General features: G+C 42.0%; 2 protein-coding genes across 2 annotated transcripts; both read left to right on the top strand.

Annotated features, from left to right (window-relative positions):
• Positions 1-1,296: 1,296 nt before the first annotated feature.
• eif4e1b (eukaryotic translation initiation factor 4E family member 1B) lies at positions 1,297-4,622 on the top strand. Its single transcript, XM_021591414.3, has 7 exons — positions 1,297-1,593; positions 1,777-1,880; positions 2,232-2,327; positions 2,527-2,590; positions 2,709-2,822; positions 3,702-3,841; positions 4,312-4,622. The coding sequence occupies exons 1-7, from the start codon at positions 1,567-1,569 to the stop codon at positions 4,424-4,426; spliced, it is 660 nt and encodes a 219-aa protein (XP_021447089.3). The 5' UTR covers positions 1,297-1,566; the 3' UTR covers positions 4,427-4,622.
• A 173-nt stretch (positions 4,623-4,795) lies between these two features.
• Positions 4,796-11,067, top strand: casr (calcium sensing receptor). The gene is made up of 7 exons (XM_021591413.3): positions 4,796-4,974; positions 6,241-6,544; positions 6,738-7,044; positions 7,135-7,974; positions 8,126-8,356; positions 8,902-9,025; positions 9,127-11,067. Exons 2-7 carry the CDS (start codon positions 6,360-6,362, stop codon positions 10,263-10,265), a joined length of 2,826 nt encoding a protein of 941 aa, XP_021447088.2. The 5' UTR covers positions 4,796-4,974; positions 6,241-6,359; the 3' UTR covers positions 10,266-11,067.
• The last annotated feature ends 4,867 nt before the right edge of the window (positions 11,068-15,934 follow it).

The raw sequence follows: 15,934 nt of genomic DNA, 5'->3' as shown, positions 1-15,934 counted from the left end.
TTGTGCTTCATAGTTGGGATGGTGTTCTTCGGCTTGCAAGCCTTCCTCCAAACATAACGATGGTCATTATGGCCAAACAGCTCTATTTTTGTTTCATCAGACCAGAGGACATTTCTCCAAAAAGTACAATCTTTGTCCCCATGTGCAGTTGCAAACCGTAGTCTGGCTTTTTTATGGCGGTTTTGGAGCAGTGGCTTCTTCCTTACTGAGCAGCCTATCAGGTTATGTATAAATAGGACTCGTTTTACTGTGGATATGGATACTTTTGTACCCGTTTCCTCCAGCATCTTCACAAGGTCCTTTGCTGTTGTTCTGGGATTGATTTGCACTTTTCTCAACAAAGTACGTTCATCTCTAGGAGACAGAACAAGTCTCCTTCCTGAGCAGTATGACGGCTGCTTGGTCCCATGGTGTTTATACTTGCGTACTATTGTTTGTACAGATGAGCATGGTACCTTCAGGCGGTTGGACATTTCTCTCAAGGATGAACCAGACTTGCAGAGGTCTACAATTTTGTTCTGAGGTCTTGGCTGATTTATTTTGATTTTCCCATGATGTCAAGCAAAGAGGCACTGAGTTTGAAGGTAGGCCGTGAAATACATCCACAGGTACACCTCCTATTGACTCAAATTATGTCAATTAGCCTATCAGAAGCTTCTAAAGCCATGACATAATTTTCTGGAATTTTCCAAGCTGTTTAAAGGCACAGTCAACTTGTATTGAAACTTGTATTCATGTCAGGAATCTGTATTCCTGTCAGGAATCAGTAGATTTATAATTTAACACATTTATAAAAATGTTACACTATTATGGAGAGATGTGCTGCTTGGATTCTTTACCTACAATAGAAATAAGTTGAAACAGTTTTATGCTATTCATTTTAGGTTTTTGGGGCCAAATTTCATATTCACAAATGTAAATTTACTAACAAAACACTACATTTTCTTACTTGACAAAAATACATGTAACTATGTTTTAAGACAATTAAATACTCTACCAACAAAAAGGCAGTTAGAATTCTAAATGTGTGTAGGCCTCTTAAGACCCTTGTGTAACTTGATATTGTACCCCCTAGCCCAAATGTCCTTTGTATATTCTTTAAACATACTTGTGTTCCCCCCATGTACTTTTTGTATTGATTTAATTATATTTAAAAAATCATCTGATTTCCCCCCAACAAATGTCCATAACGTGCCTAAAGAATAATGAAAACTACCGTATGTTGCCTACGGCACCATCTTGTGGTAAATGCTTAAAGTACATGGGTGAAAGGCCAACATGTCATAACTGAAGTTTAATAAGAGATACTGTATATAATGACGAGATGGTCTTATCTCCACCCGAACAATTGGAGTCCTTCCTAAGGCGGGAAGGCAGCTGTCTTCAAAGCGGTCTGCTTATCGCTGTATTCCCACGTGGAAAGATTATGACGGGAGATGACTCTCTCGCTTTGCCTCTTCCTCTCTGGTTTAATCCAAATTTCGTTAAAAATCCACCGGAAGAACCCGTTTCAATTATCTGCGACACCTCAAGTGCCACACCTGCTTCTTCAAACTAATTACGTTCATGATGGCGTGCGTTGCAGTTCGCTTGGTAAGATTTCATTAGGCTATATTTTGCTGGAATTCTAGTTTTAAATTGACAAACTTTTCTTTAGAACAGCTTTGTTAAAATAATTATTGCTTTTTTGATACCGGTGCCTTTTAATTCAATCGAAGTCGTCTCCCTACGCGCTTCCTATATAGCTATTTAATAGATGTCTTCTCCCATTTTTAGGACAAAGGAGCCCTAAAAAAGATTGATGGAGCCAAAAAAAAGATTGATAACAAAGTGGCGCGTGTTGTTGTGGGACCACATGTGAAGCATCCCCTACAAAACAGGTGCGTTTTCCGGTTGAGAGATTTATTGGTACATTTCAACATTTATAGTTGGGTGTATTCATTACGCTGATTGTTGCAAAACGTTTCGTCTGCTAAATTTTTTCGCAACCAACCGTTTACTCAACGGAACACGATTAGCAACAAATTTTGTTGGACAAATTTGGGTAGGTTCCTCAATTTAATTTACTCTGTTTGGTTCTTTAACGGTAAATGGTTTCTGTTGCAAGATGTAATTTAATGTGCAGGAAGTGAAATCACTTGCAAATCAGATTTAAATTGTTATCTGAATTGTAATATTTGAAGGTCCACCAACCCCTCCTTTTATTCAATCACTTGTGCATTGTGTTTCAGATGGGCTCTCTGGTTCTACAAGAACGATAAGAGCAAAATGTGGCAGGACAATCTGAGGCTCATCACAAAGTTTGACACAGTGGAAGACTTCTGGGCGTGAGTTTTGCAGTTTCCTTGATTTACAGTAGACTAAATGGCTGATATCCTTGACAGTTTCATACCTACTGTGGCGATTGAAACTTCTAGGCAAGTTTCAGTAAATTAAACCTACAAAAGTATATTGAGAACCTATGATGTAGGTCACCACCACTTTTTTGTTTGTTTTCTTGACTGAAAATGTATTTTTTATATATAGGTTGTACAACAACATTCAGCTGGTGAGCAAGCTTTCATCTGGTTGTGACTACTCAGTTTTCAAGGTGACGTAGACTTTTGGAGAAAAGTATCCTTCAATTTGAGATTTACATTTTCCATAATACTTCTCGTACATGTACTCCTATATTAATTGGACTAAAGTGATCCTGTCACTTCCCCCAGGATGGCATTGAGCCAATGTGGGAAGACAGGCGTAACAAGTGTGGAGGACGCTGGCTGATTACACTGTCGAAGCAGCAGAGGCACACTGAACTTGACCGCTTCTGGAAGGAGACTGTCAGTAGTCGGTCCATTCTGCCCAACACTTTCAGTTTTGTAGCACGATGAAAACCAGAAATACTGTTTGCTCAATATTTATGTCAGAATGCTAATTCAAATCCGAATAAAATTATTGGTTACATTATTTAGCAGAAGGTATTGTGGGTGTAGCAATGCTTGTTCCTAGCTCCAACAGTGCAATATAATCTAACAATACACCCATCTAAAAGTAAAATAATGGAATTAAGAAATACTCGGACGATCAATGTCTGAGTACAGAGTATAACTATGTGATGTAAAGACATTATGGACAGTGTGGATATAATATGTAGTATATGCACAGCAATAGATTAAAATGGTAGTGTATACATTATGAAATGGGTAAAACAGCATGTAAATATTAAAGTGACCAGTGTTCCATGTCTCTGTACATAGGGCAGCAGCCTCCAAGGTGTAGGGTTGAGTAACCGGGTGGTAGTCGGCTAGTGAGTAAGTTCTGGGCGGGAGGCTGGGCGTGATGGCTATTTAAGTCTGATGGCCTTCAGATATAAGCTGTTTTTCAGTCTGTCCCAGCTTTGATGTACCTGTACTGGCCTCGCTTTCTGGATAATAATGGGGTGAATAGGCTGTGGCTCAGGTGGTTGAAGTCCTTGATGATCTTGGCATTGTGACACCGGTGCTGTAGATGTCCTGGAGGGCAGGCAGTGTTTCCCGGTGATGCGTTGGGCCCAGGGCCCTGTAAGACTGAGGAAACCAATGATGTGGGACCACTGAATTAATACTGTCCCCTGTTTTTGTTGTTTGAGCGGAATCTAACTGTAGTCCTCTGAAATGCATAAATTAAAGATTTCTTGCATTTCATTCAAATTAATTATTTTAAATGGTTTTTTTTAACAGCTCCTTTGCCTCATTGGAGAGGGCTTTGGCTCCTTCAGCAGGGATGTTTGTGGTGCTGTCATTAATGTTCGAGCCAAAGGTGACAAAATTGCCATCTGGACCACCGATACAGAGAATGGAGAAGCAGTTACCTATATTGGGTAAGTCTGACATTATTCAGTGTGGCCGGACCAAATTACTCGTTTCTGTAGTGTCATGACTACCCTGATTCACAGGTGTCTTGACAGACTAGTCATATTTGCCTTGAACAGTCATGGATTTTATCTGCCGGCTTCACTCCAGTTACAGCTAGGCTTGGGCCAAATCCCACAGAAGCCAGATGTGTCCTGTTGGCCATCATGTTGTAAACTATAATTGTTCACGATGAGGACATTTGCATAGCAACCTAATGAAAAATGGATTTCCATTAGACCAAGGAAAGACCTAATGGTGCAATCCATTGCTCCAGGATATTAGTATTACATATAGCATTGGCTACAAATAATTGGCCTCAACCATTTCCCCCATACATCCAGATTTAACAGCTTTTCTTTATTTTCAAAGCTATCTTTGTTTGATCATGTGATTGGTCAGTTAAATTAATGTTTTACCGTATGATTCATATTTTCAGACGAAAGTACAAGGAAGGACTAGGCCTACCCCCAAAACTCGTCATTGGATATCAAGCTCATGCAGACACAGCCACCAAAAGCAATTCAATAACGAAGAACAAGTTTGTGGTGTAGAAATGTTTTTTTTCGAAGTCTCCTATAGCAAAGGAAAAGTCTGCTCTTTATGTTTTTCTGTATTGTAATATAAGTTTTGTATTTGTGCTTAATTCATTACCTTATTTAAATAGTAACTTTGGCGTGATACATGTGGGAGACATTGTTTCTTTTGACATTCTTTTGTGGCCTACAAAATAAAATGTATATGATTGTATTTGTCTTTGGAATTTTCTTCAGATCTTGGAATTGTATTTGACACTACACTAACCCTGAATTCGGTCTGCATTTCAGTGCATAACTAAGATTTGGGAAGTACCTTTTTTTTTTTTCCTCCTCAATTTACTCAACTACAACGAACTTGAAAAAGGAGTGACCAAAGATTGGCTCTATCTCCTAAAGGAAATGGACTGCCCTCCTAGTTAATGTTTCATTTCGTTCAGATGCGGGGTTTGGCAAAACCACTGAGCTGAATTAATTCGAGACTAGAATTGCAGGAGAGTCTTGGTTCCAACAGCATTACATTTTTGTTCTATCAGTTGTATTTCTTTGGTTCGTCTGAAATCAAGGTAAGATTCTCTTGCCTCAGCTCTTCATATGATGGATAATGTTATTGTATACCATTAAATGCAAACACAAACATTGTGCTTTTGGGAAATTAACTGTATATACAATCATTGGGTCAATCTTATCACCTGTTTCACATGTTTACTAAAGATGCATTAGCTTAAATGTATGCTGTGGAAATATATTTATCAATTATTTTGAAGGAAACTAATTTTAGTTTATTCATAAAGTAAAGACTAAGGAACTAGGTAAGAGTACATACTTGGAAGATGTTTGCTTTCAATTATGCGTTGTGTTATGGGAATTATGTGACCTGGGGCACCTGAGTGGTGCAAGGTGCTGGAGATGTCACTACAGACAACCTGGTTTGAATCCAGGCTGTATCACAACTGGCTTTGATTGGGAGTCCCGTAGGCTGGTGCACAATTGGCCCAGCGTCGTCTGGGTGTGGCCATTGTAAATAAGAATTGGTTCCCTAACCCTTGTCTAGTTAAAGGTTAAAAAAACATATATAAAAACATTTTGCTCTCAGACATTACTATGCCATGTGAAATTAAATGATGGTTGATGGTAGCCCTGTAATCCATCCTCCTTGGGTTTCATTATTGTAATATCCAATAACTTTTGCCAGTCACAGCAACCATAGACTCATCTACTGTGGATGTACAGTATCAGATTTTTGCACCAATCAGTTTAATTTCTTAGTTGGGCACACATTTGAAAGTTAGGTTGGTATAGACTGGGCATGCCGACCTCTGTATAACCTGTTCAGTATCCTTTTCCAGAGAGTGTTCTAGCAGGCTTTTGCTCAATAGCACAATCCTGCTCTAGCATTTTTCCAGGATAATTAGCCAGACGCAGGCAGTTATTACTCCCTCTCCATGGTGACCGGGTACACTGGCCACAGCATTGCACTAGCAGGAAGGAAGAGCAGTGGAGTGTGACGCCGCTCTCAGTGCATGTCACTCCTACTGTGCATCTACAAGAGGGAAAAAGACTACAATAGGAGCTCAGACACTTGTAATGCTTTTATACCCCAAAGGGTTCACGGTGCAGAGCGACTTTTTCCTCCGTGTTCTACATTGGACAAGATCTAACAATGGCAGTCATTAGGGCCAAACATGGTTAGCTATATTTCATTAACCTTTAAAACATTCTTTTTTTATTACTTTTTTTTTACAGGATTGTGCAAGACAATTGACTTGTCAAACTAAGAATATACACATTTCCAATTCTCTCTTTAATGGACTTCTCACACTGTTTTTCAGATCAAGAACAGCATGAGTCATAAACAAGGCGACAGCCAGAGTCACTGGAGGGGACAAGACTGAGGTTAACTCTGAAGTCTAATGTGCTGAGAGAACAAGCCCCTCTTGAGAGCTAAACGATGAGATTTTACCTGTATTACCTGGTGCTTTTGAGCTTCAGTTCTGTCATCTCCACCTATGGGCCTCATCAGAGAGCACAGAAGACTGGGGATATTCTGCTGGGCGGGCTGTTTCCAATGCACTTTGGTGTTACCTCCAAAGACCAAGACCTGGCAGCGCGGCCAGAATCCACAGAGTGTGTACGGTAAGGTTTGAATCTGCAATTGAGGCTATGTTTATTTTTATGCGAAACTGTATAAAACTATGCTTTGTGCTAACTGACGATGAAATGTTCTTTAAATATATATATTAATGTATTGCAGTCAGTATTATTGGATTGTACTTCATGAAAAACAAAAGGTATCTAAATGTATGTTATGGTGTGCCGCCCCTTGCAGGTACAATTTCCGGGGATTCCGTTGGCTTCAGGCCATGATTTTTGCGATAGAGGAGATCAACAATAGCAGTACTCTCCTGCCCAACATCACACTGGGCTACAGGATCTTTGACACCTGCAACACCGTGTCCAAGGCCCTGGAGGCTACCCTCAGTTTCGTAGCACAGAATAAGATTGACTCTCTGAACTTGGATGAATTCTGTAACTGCACAGATCACATCCCTTCGACTATAGCAGTGGTGGGGGCTTCTGGGTCAGCAGTCTCCACTGCTGTTGCCAATCTGTTGGGCCTCTTCTACATCCCACAGGTGAGTTACAATCTCAATTCCAATTTCCTGATTTCTTTAAATCGATCAACAACAAATCACAGTAACTTTATTCCCCCTGTAATGCTGCAGATCAGCTATGCCTCTTCCAGTCGCCTGCTGAGCAACAAGAACCAGTTCAAATCCTTCATGAGGACCATTCCCACAGATGAGCACCAGGCCACTGCCATGGCAGATATCATCGACTACTTCCAATGGAATTGGGTCATTGCAGTGGCGTCTGATGATGAGTATGGACGTCCAGGGATTGAAAAATTTGAGAAAGAGATGGAAGAACGAGACATTTGTATCCATCTGAGTGAGCTGATCTCTCAGTACTTTGAGGAGTGGCAGATCCAAGGATTGGTTGACCGTATTGAGAACTCCTCAGCTAAAGTTATAGTCGTTTTCGCCAGTGGGCCTGACATTGAGCCTCTAATCAAAGAGATGGTCAGACGGAACATCACAGACCGCATCTGGTTGGCCAGCGAGGCTTGGGCAACCACCTCCCTCATCGCCAAACCAGAGTACCTTGATGTTGTAGTTGGGACCATTGGCTTTGCACTCAGAGCAGGCGAAATACCTGGCTTCAAGGACTTCTTACAAGAGGTCACACCAAAGAAATCCAGCCACAATGAGTTTGTCAGGGAGTTTTGGGAGGAGACTTTTAACTGCTATCTGGAAGACAGCCAGAGACTGAGAGACAGTGAGAATGGGAGCACCAGCTTCAGACCATTGTGTACTGGAGAGGAGGACATTATGGGTGCAGAGACCCCATATCTGGATTACACTCATCTTCGTATTTCCTATAATGTGTATGTTGCAGTTCACTCCATTGCACAGGCCCTGCAGGACATTCTCACTTGCATTCCTGGACGGGGTCTTTTTTCCAACAACTCATGTGCAGATATAAAGAAAATAGAAGCATGGCAGGTAAATGGATACTTTAAAAAGAGTAGGAAATCTAATGACTAACATTGACACATCCAGTTGTATACTCTTTTTGTTTGCTCCCAGCTTTGTTGAACCCTTTGTATACTTTCCTATATCCCTTCCTGATCAAATATCTGGCTCTGTGTTACAGGTTCTCAAGCAGCTCAGACATTTAAACTTCTCAAACAGTATGGGAGAAAAGGTACATTTTGATGAGAATGCTGATCCGTCAGGAAACTACACCATTATCAATTGGCACCGGTCTCCTGAGGATGGTTCTGTTGTGTTTGAAGAGGTCGGTTTCTACAACATGCGAGCTAAGAGAGGAGTTCAACTTTTCATTGATAACACAAAGATTCTGTGGAATGGATATAATACTGAGGTATGTTGCTCCAAACAGGGACAATCAACATAGGACTTTCTGATTTGCAGGTTTTGCATGGGTGGAGTTTTGGCTTGCCTGGTGACATCACCAGGCGGTGTGAATTTATTTGTATTTATTTAACCTTCATTTAACTAGGCAAGCCAGCTAAGAACAAATTCTTATTTACAATGACGGCCTACCAAAATTAATATAGAACAATAATAAATTAATTAATTAGTAAATTAATATAGACCAATAAAAAAGCTCAATCTCTCTGCCAATAACAGCTAGTTTACAGATTACACATCCATCCCCCTCAGACCACTCCCAGACAGTCCTATTCTTGCTTGAGAAAGTGTTTTGCTATAAAGCCATTTTTGTTGCTTTTTGACCATTTTAATGGACAACTATTACCGTAAGGCACTTAATTGTTACCCAGAAATGATTTTTTTTTAAATGTATTCTTCCTAAAATACAGTATGTGCTGCATTTTGTTTCTATTGTGTCTGTATCCAAAATCATATGATGCATGATCTTTGTCTGGGTTTCTGTCATTTCATTAGGTGCCATTCTCTAACTGTAGTGAAGATTGTGAACCAGGCACCAGAAAGGGGATCATAGAAAGCATGCCAACGTGTTGCTTTGAATGTACAGAATGCTCAGAAGGAGAGTATAGTGATCACAAAGGTAAGAAAGACAGTGAAAAATCTGAACTACCCCATTATATAAATCTGTAACTATTTCATGTTTCTATCAAAAATACAAACACTACTTCTCTATTCCTGCAGATGCCAGTGTTTGTACCAAGTGTCCCAATGACTCATGGTCTAATGAGAACCACACATCCTGTTTCCTGAAGGAGATAGAGTTTCTGTCTTGGACAGAGCCCTTTGGGATCGCCTTGGCATTATGCTCTGTGCTGGGGGTATTCTTGACAGCATTCGTGATGGGAGTGTTTATCAGATTTCGCAACACCCCAATTGTTAAGGCCACAAACAGAGAGCTATCCTACCTCCTCCTGTTCTCACTTATCTGCTGTTTCTCCAGCTCCCTCATCTTCATTGGTGAACCCCAGGACTGGACATGCCGTCTACGCCAGCCTGCATTCGGGATAAGTTTTGTTCTCTGCATCTCCTGCATCCTGGTCAAAACTAACCGAGTACTTCTAGTGTTCGAAGCAAAGATCCCCACCAGTCTCCATCGTAAGTGGTGGGGGCTAAACTTGCAGTTCCTGTTGGTGTTCCTGTTCACATTTGTGCAAGTGATGATATGTGTGGTCTGGCTTTACAATGCTCCTCCGGCGAGCTACAGGAACCATGACATTGATGAGATCATTTTCATTACATGCAATGAGGGCTCTATGATGGCGCTTGGCTTCCTAATTGGGTACACATGCCTGCTGGCAGCCATATGCTTCTTCTTTGCATTTAAATCACGAAAACTGCCAGAGAATTTTACCGAGGCTAAGTTCATCACCTTCAGCATGCTCATCTTCTTCATCGTCTGGATCTCTTTCATCCCTGCCTACTTCAGCACTTATGGAAAGTTTGTGTCGGCTGTGGAGGTCATCGCCATACTAGCCTCCAGCTTTGGACTGCTGGCCTGTATTTTCTTCAATAAAGTCTACATCATCCTCTTCAAACCGTCCAGGAACACTATAGAGGAGGTTCGCTGTAGCACTGCGGCCCATTCTTTCAAAGTGGCAGCCAAGGCTACTCTGAGACACAGCTCAGCCTCCAGGAAGAGGTCCAGCAGTGTGGGGGGATCCTGCGCCTCAACTCCCTCCTCATCCATCAGCCTCAAGACCAATGACAATGACTCCCCATCAGGTCAGCAGAGAATCCATAAGCCAAGAGTAAGCTTTGGAAGTGGAACAGTTACTCTGTCCTTGAGCTTTGAGGAGTCCAGAAAGAATTCTATGAAGTAGGGAAGTGTCTTTTGGTGAGCAGAGGTCCTTGTCAAAACCTGAGTTGGTGTTGCATTCTTTGTTGGTTGGGTAGTTTGTAGCAGAAATTATGATATTAAAAGCTTTGATGTATTCAGAATGGTGACACAGCATAGGTGGCCAAGATTCCATTATATTACAATAATCTGTGTTGTTCATTATGAGGACATTTCAAAATGCTGAAAATCGTCAAATACATAATTTACTGCGTTTTCTTGAATAGAATAGCCCATTCAAGTCATTGTTGAGCAGATATTAATTAGTAATACTTTCCATACCAATTGTCAATAACAATAGATTCACATTGTCAAAGTTCAACTATGACCTGTAAAATACATGAGGTATAACAGGAGACAAAACTATGTAATTCACTCTGATCGCAGGACATAGGCCTATATCAGTCTCTTTCCTGTCTCTCATTAGGCCAGTGTTTAACAACCCTTGTCACTCAGTACCCACGACAGAACACAATTTTGTTGTAGCCCTGGCCATCACACCTCATTCAACTCATTGAGGACCTGATGATTAGTTGACAAGTTGAATCAGGTGTGCTTGTCCAGGGTTACAATAAAAATGTGTACTGTTGGGGGTACTTGAGGACCAGGGTTGGGAAACATTACAATAGGACTACTGTAGGTTCTTCAATATGGTGTCATACTACTGTCTGGTTGTTTTCTGCAAGTGTTTATTTCACCAAGTTACTGCACATGTTAGACCTATACACTGGAATAAAAGGTTTGTTTTCACAATGCATCCAATGACAATAAAATCACCATATGCCAAAGAAGAGAAGCATCAGAGTCTGCAATGTGTAGGCTATTAGTGGAAGCTCATCAGATGTAGGCTATTAGTGGAAGCTCATCAGATGTAGGCTATTAGTGGAAGCTCATCAGATGTAGGCTATTAGTGGAAGCTCATCAGATGTAGGCTATTAGTGGAAGCTCATCAGATGTACGCTATTAGTGGAAGCTCATCAGATGTAGGCTATTAGTGGAAGCTCATCAGATGTAGGCTATTAGTGGAAGCTCATCAGATGTAGGCTATTAGTGGAAGCTCATCATATGTAGGCTATTAGTGGAAGCTCATCAGATGTAGGCGAGTAGTGGAAGCCTATCATTGCATCAGTCTGTCTGGGGACACATGGAGAAGAGGCTTTTATTTCAGCCCTGCACTAACACACCTTTGGTATCCTGGCGTTCACACATTTTGTTTGTGCATGCTGCCACCTAATGTGCAGTAGTGTGTGTTTAATTACATAACATTTTGTGGTACAAAAAGGAAGAGGGTAAAAGGAAAACATTGCACCACCAACTAACACCTAAATACCACTATTATATACCACCAACTAACACCTATATACCACTGTTATATACCACCAACTAAAACCTATATATCATTATTATATACCACCAACTAACAGCTATATACCACTGTTATATACCACCAACTAAAACCTATATATCATTATTATATACCACCAACTAACACCTAAATACCACTATTATATACCACCAACTAACGCCTAAATACCACTATTATATACCACCAACTAACACCTAAATACCACTGTTATATACCACAAACTAACACCAATAAACCACTATTATCTACCACCAACTAACACCTAAATACCACTGTTATATACCACCAACTAACACCTAAATACCACTATTATATACCACCAACTAACACCTAAATACCACTGTTATATACCACCAACTAACACCTAAATACCACTATTATATACCACCAACTAACACCTATATACCACTGTTATATACCACCAACTAACACCTAAATACCACTATTATATACCACCAACTAACACCTAAATACCACTATTATATACCACCAACTAACACCAATAAACCACTATTATATACCACCAACTAACAACAATAAACCACTATTATATACCACCAACTAACACCTATATATCACTATTATATACCACCAACTAACACCAATAAACCACTATTATATACCACCAACTAAAACCTATATATCACTATTATATACCACCAACTAAAACCTATATATCACTATTATATACCACCAACTAACACCTATATACCACTGTTATATACCACCAACTAAAACCTATATATCACTATTATATACCACCAACTAACACCTAAATACCGCTATTATATACCACCAACTAACACCAATAAACCACTATTATATACCACCAACTAACACCTACATACCGCTATTATATATCACTATTATATACCACCAACTAACACCTAAATACCGCTATTATATACCACCAACTAACACCAATAAACCACTATTATATACCACCAACTAACACCTACATACCGCTATTATATACCATTGTTATATACCACCAACTAACACCTACATACCACTATTACATAACAACTAACACCTATATACCACTATTATATACCACCAACTAACACCTATATACCATTATTATATACCATTTACTAACAAATATATACCAATATTATATACAACTATAATACACCACCAACTAACACCTATATACCACTATAATACACCACCAACACCCACATATCACTATTATATACCACCAACTAACACCCACATACCACTATTATATACCACCAACTAACACCTACATACCACTATGATATACCACCAACTAACACCTACATACCACTATGATATACCACCAACTAACACCTACATACCACTATGATATACCACCAACTAACACCTAAATACCACTATTATATACCACCAACTAAAACCTACAAACCACTATTATATAACACCAACTAACACCTATATACCACTGTTATATACCACCAACTAAAACCTATATATCATTATTATATACCACCAACTAACAGCTATATACCACTGTTATATACCACCAACTAAAACCTATATATCATTATTATATACCACCAACTAACACCTAAATACCACTATTATATACCACCAACTAACGCCTAAATACCACTATTATATACCACCAACTAACACCTAAATACCAACTATTGTATACCACCATGTTCCTAAGACCTTTTTCACTTGGAAATAAGTATTAATAACTAAATAGAACAATAACTGTGTAAAGTCAGAGCAGACCTGTATGCCCTTTAAAACAGTATCTTAGTTACTGTATACATAAAAAATAAATACAACTTTCAGTCTTCTTCGTAAGTTTGTAAATAATTTAGGCCTTCTGGTCATACAAGAATAAACTAATAAATTGAGGAACCTGAGTATTCTGAAAAATAGTCACCTGATGCATGTTAGGTAACATTAATCAATACAAGGAAAATGAGAATACAATGGCCGAAACCATCAATATGTTCCTTCTGGTGAGATTCTAGGGAGGAATATGGATTTCTGGACCGTTGATGAAGCCTCGTCCTCCAACGAAGTAAGCAGCCTTTCCCTCATTTCGTGGTTTCTTGGTCGTGGGCCACAACTTGTTCCTTCTTTCTATGTCCTCTAGGCTGAGATGCTCTGCGAAACACATACCATGGCTCTGAAGAAAGGGGTTCTTCCTAGCAGCTTTCCAGACAGCATCCCGGTAGAATCTGGCAGTGAAGAGGATGGTGACACCCCTTGGTCTTGAATCGTTTTGCTGTTGCTTCTTGCCGAGGCGATGCACAACATCGATGGTATCACCAACCTCGTTCTTCTCTGCAGGCATAACTTCTTGGCAGATGCGGATAGCCTCTCCTCGCACATCCTCATTCTCCACCTCTGGCACACCTTATAGGCTGACCACACCGCTCGCGTCGCGTGCGCGAGAGTTGCAAAATACATTTAGAAATCTATGTTATTCAATTATTGCACCCACGCTGCTGGCGCGCATCGACATTGCCACTGGCTAAAATAAAACTCCTTTCTATTTCTGACACAGATCGCGCTGCAAGTCCTGCTTCTCCCATCTCCTCATTGGTTTATAGAAGCAGGTACCCACGTACCCTCTCCTCATTGTGTCACGTTCTGACCTTAGTTCCTTTTTTTATGTCTTGATTTTAGTTGGTCAGGGCGTGAGTTGGGGTGGGCATTCTATGTTGTTTTTCTATGTTTTGTTCTGTTGTTATATTTCTATGTGTTTGGCCTAGTATGGTTCTTAATCAGAGGCAGGTGTCAGTCGTTGTCTCTGATTGGGAGCCATATTTAGGTAGCCTGTTTTCTATTGTGTTTTGTGGGTGTTTGTATCCTGTGTTAGTGTTTTCACCATACTGTTTCGGTTGTTTGTTTGTACTTTTGTTCAGTTGATTTATTAAATATATCATTATGGACACTTACCACACAGCACATTGGTCTGATCCTTGCTACTCCTCCTCTGAAGAAGAGGAATTCCGTTACAGAACCACCCACCACTCAAGGACCAAGCAGCGTGGTAACGAGCAGCATCAGAAATCTCGGGACTCATGGACATGGGAGGAGATTCTGGACGGCAAGGGACCCTGGGCACAGGCTGGGGAATATCGCTGCCCCAAGGCAGAGCTGGAGGCAGCAAAATCTGAGAGGGGGGGGGACACACGGGGAGTGTGGCTAAGTCAGGTAGGAGACCTGCGCCAACTCCCCGTGCTTACCGTGGAGAGAGGTGGACCGGGCAGGCACTGTGTTATGCCATGAGGTGCACGGTGTCCCCGGTGAGCAGGCATAGCCCGGTGCGTTACAGCGCAGCGCCTCGTATCAGCCGGGATAGAGTGGGCATCGAGCCAGGTGCCATGAAGCCGGCTCAGCGCATCTGGTCTCCAGTGCGTCTCCTTGGGCCGGGGTACATGGCACCAGCCCTACGCATGGTGTCCCCGGTTCACCAGCACAGCCCAGTGCGGTCTTTTCCACCTCGCCACTCTGGCCTGGCTACGGGGAGTATCCAACCAGGTAGGGTTGTGCAGGCTCGGTGCTCGAGACCTCCAGTGCGCCTCCACGGTCCGGTCTATCCGGTGCCTCCTCCACACACCAGCCCTCCGGTGGCAGCCCCCCGCACCAGGCTGTCTCTGTCTCCTCCCTACAGGTGCTCCCTCCTGTCCAGCGCTGCCGGAGTGTCCCTCCTGTCCAGCGCTGCCGGAGTGTCCCTCCTGTCCAGCGCTGCCGGAGTGTCCCTCCTGTCCAGCGCTGCCGGAGTGTCCCTCCTGTCCAGCGCTGCCGGAGTGTCCCTCCTGTCCAGCGCTGCCGGAGTGTCCCTCCTGTCCAGCGCTGCCGGAGTGTCCCTCCTGTCCAGCGCTGCCGGAGTGTCCCTCCTGTCCAGCGCTGCCGGAGTGTCCCTCCTGTCCAGCGCTGCCGGAGTGTCCCTCCTGTCCAGCGCTGCCGGAGTGTCCCTCCTGTCCAGCGCTGCCGGAGTGTCCCTCCTGTCCAGCGCTGCCGGAGTGTCCCGTCCATTCGGGACCAGTTGCTAGGGTCCCCAATCCGGGGTCGGTGGCGAGGGTCGCCACTCCTAAGGTGCCACATAAGTGGGCCGAGACTATGGTGGAGTGGGGTCCACGTCCCGCTCCAGAGCTGCCACCGCGGTAAATGCCCACCCAGACCTTCCCCTATAGGTTCAGGTTTTTCACACCTTGGGGGGGGGGGGGGGGGGGGTGGTACTGTCATGTTCTGACCTTAGTTCCTTTTTTATCTTTATTTTAGTTGGTCAGGGCGTGAGTTGATGGGCATTCCATGTTGTTTTTCTATGTTTTGTT

Source organism: Oncorhynchus mykiss, chromosome 29 (genome assembly GCF_057628025.1).
Source record: "Oncorhynchus mykiss isolate SJ-2025 chromosome 29, ASM5762802v1, whole genome shotgun sequence".
NCBI lineage: Eukaryota > Metazoa > Chordata > Actinopteri > Salmoniformes > Salmonidae > Oncorhynchus > Oncorhynchus mykiss.
This window is presented reverse-complemented; position numbering and strand designations above follow the sequence as displayed.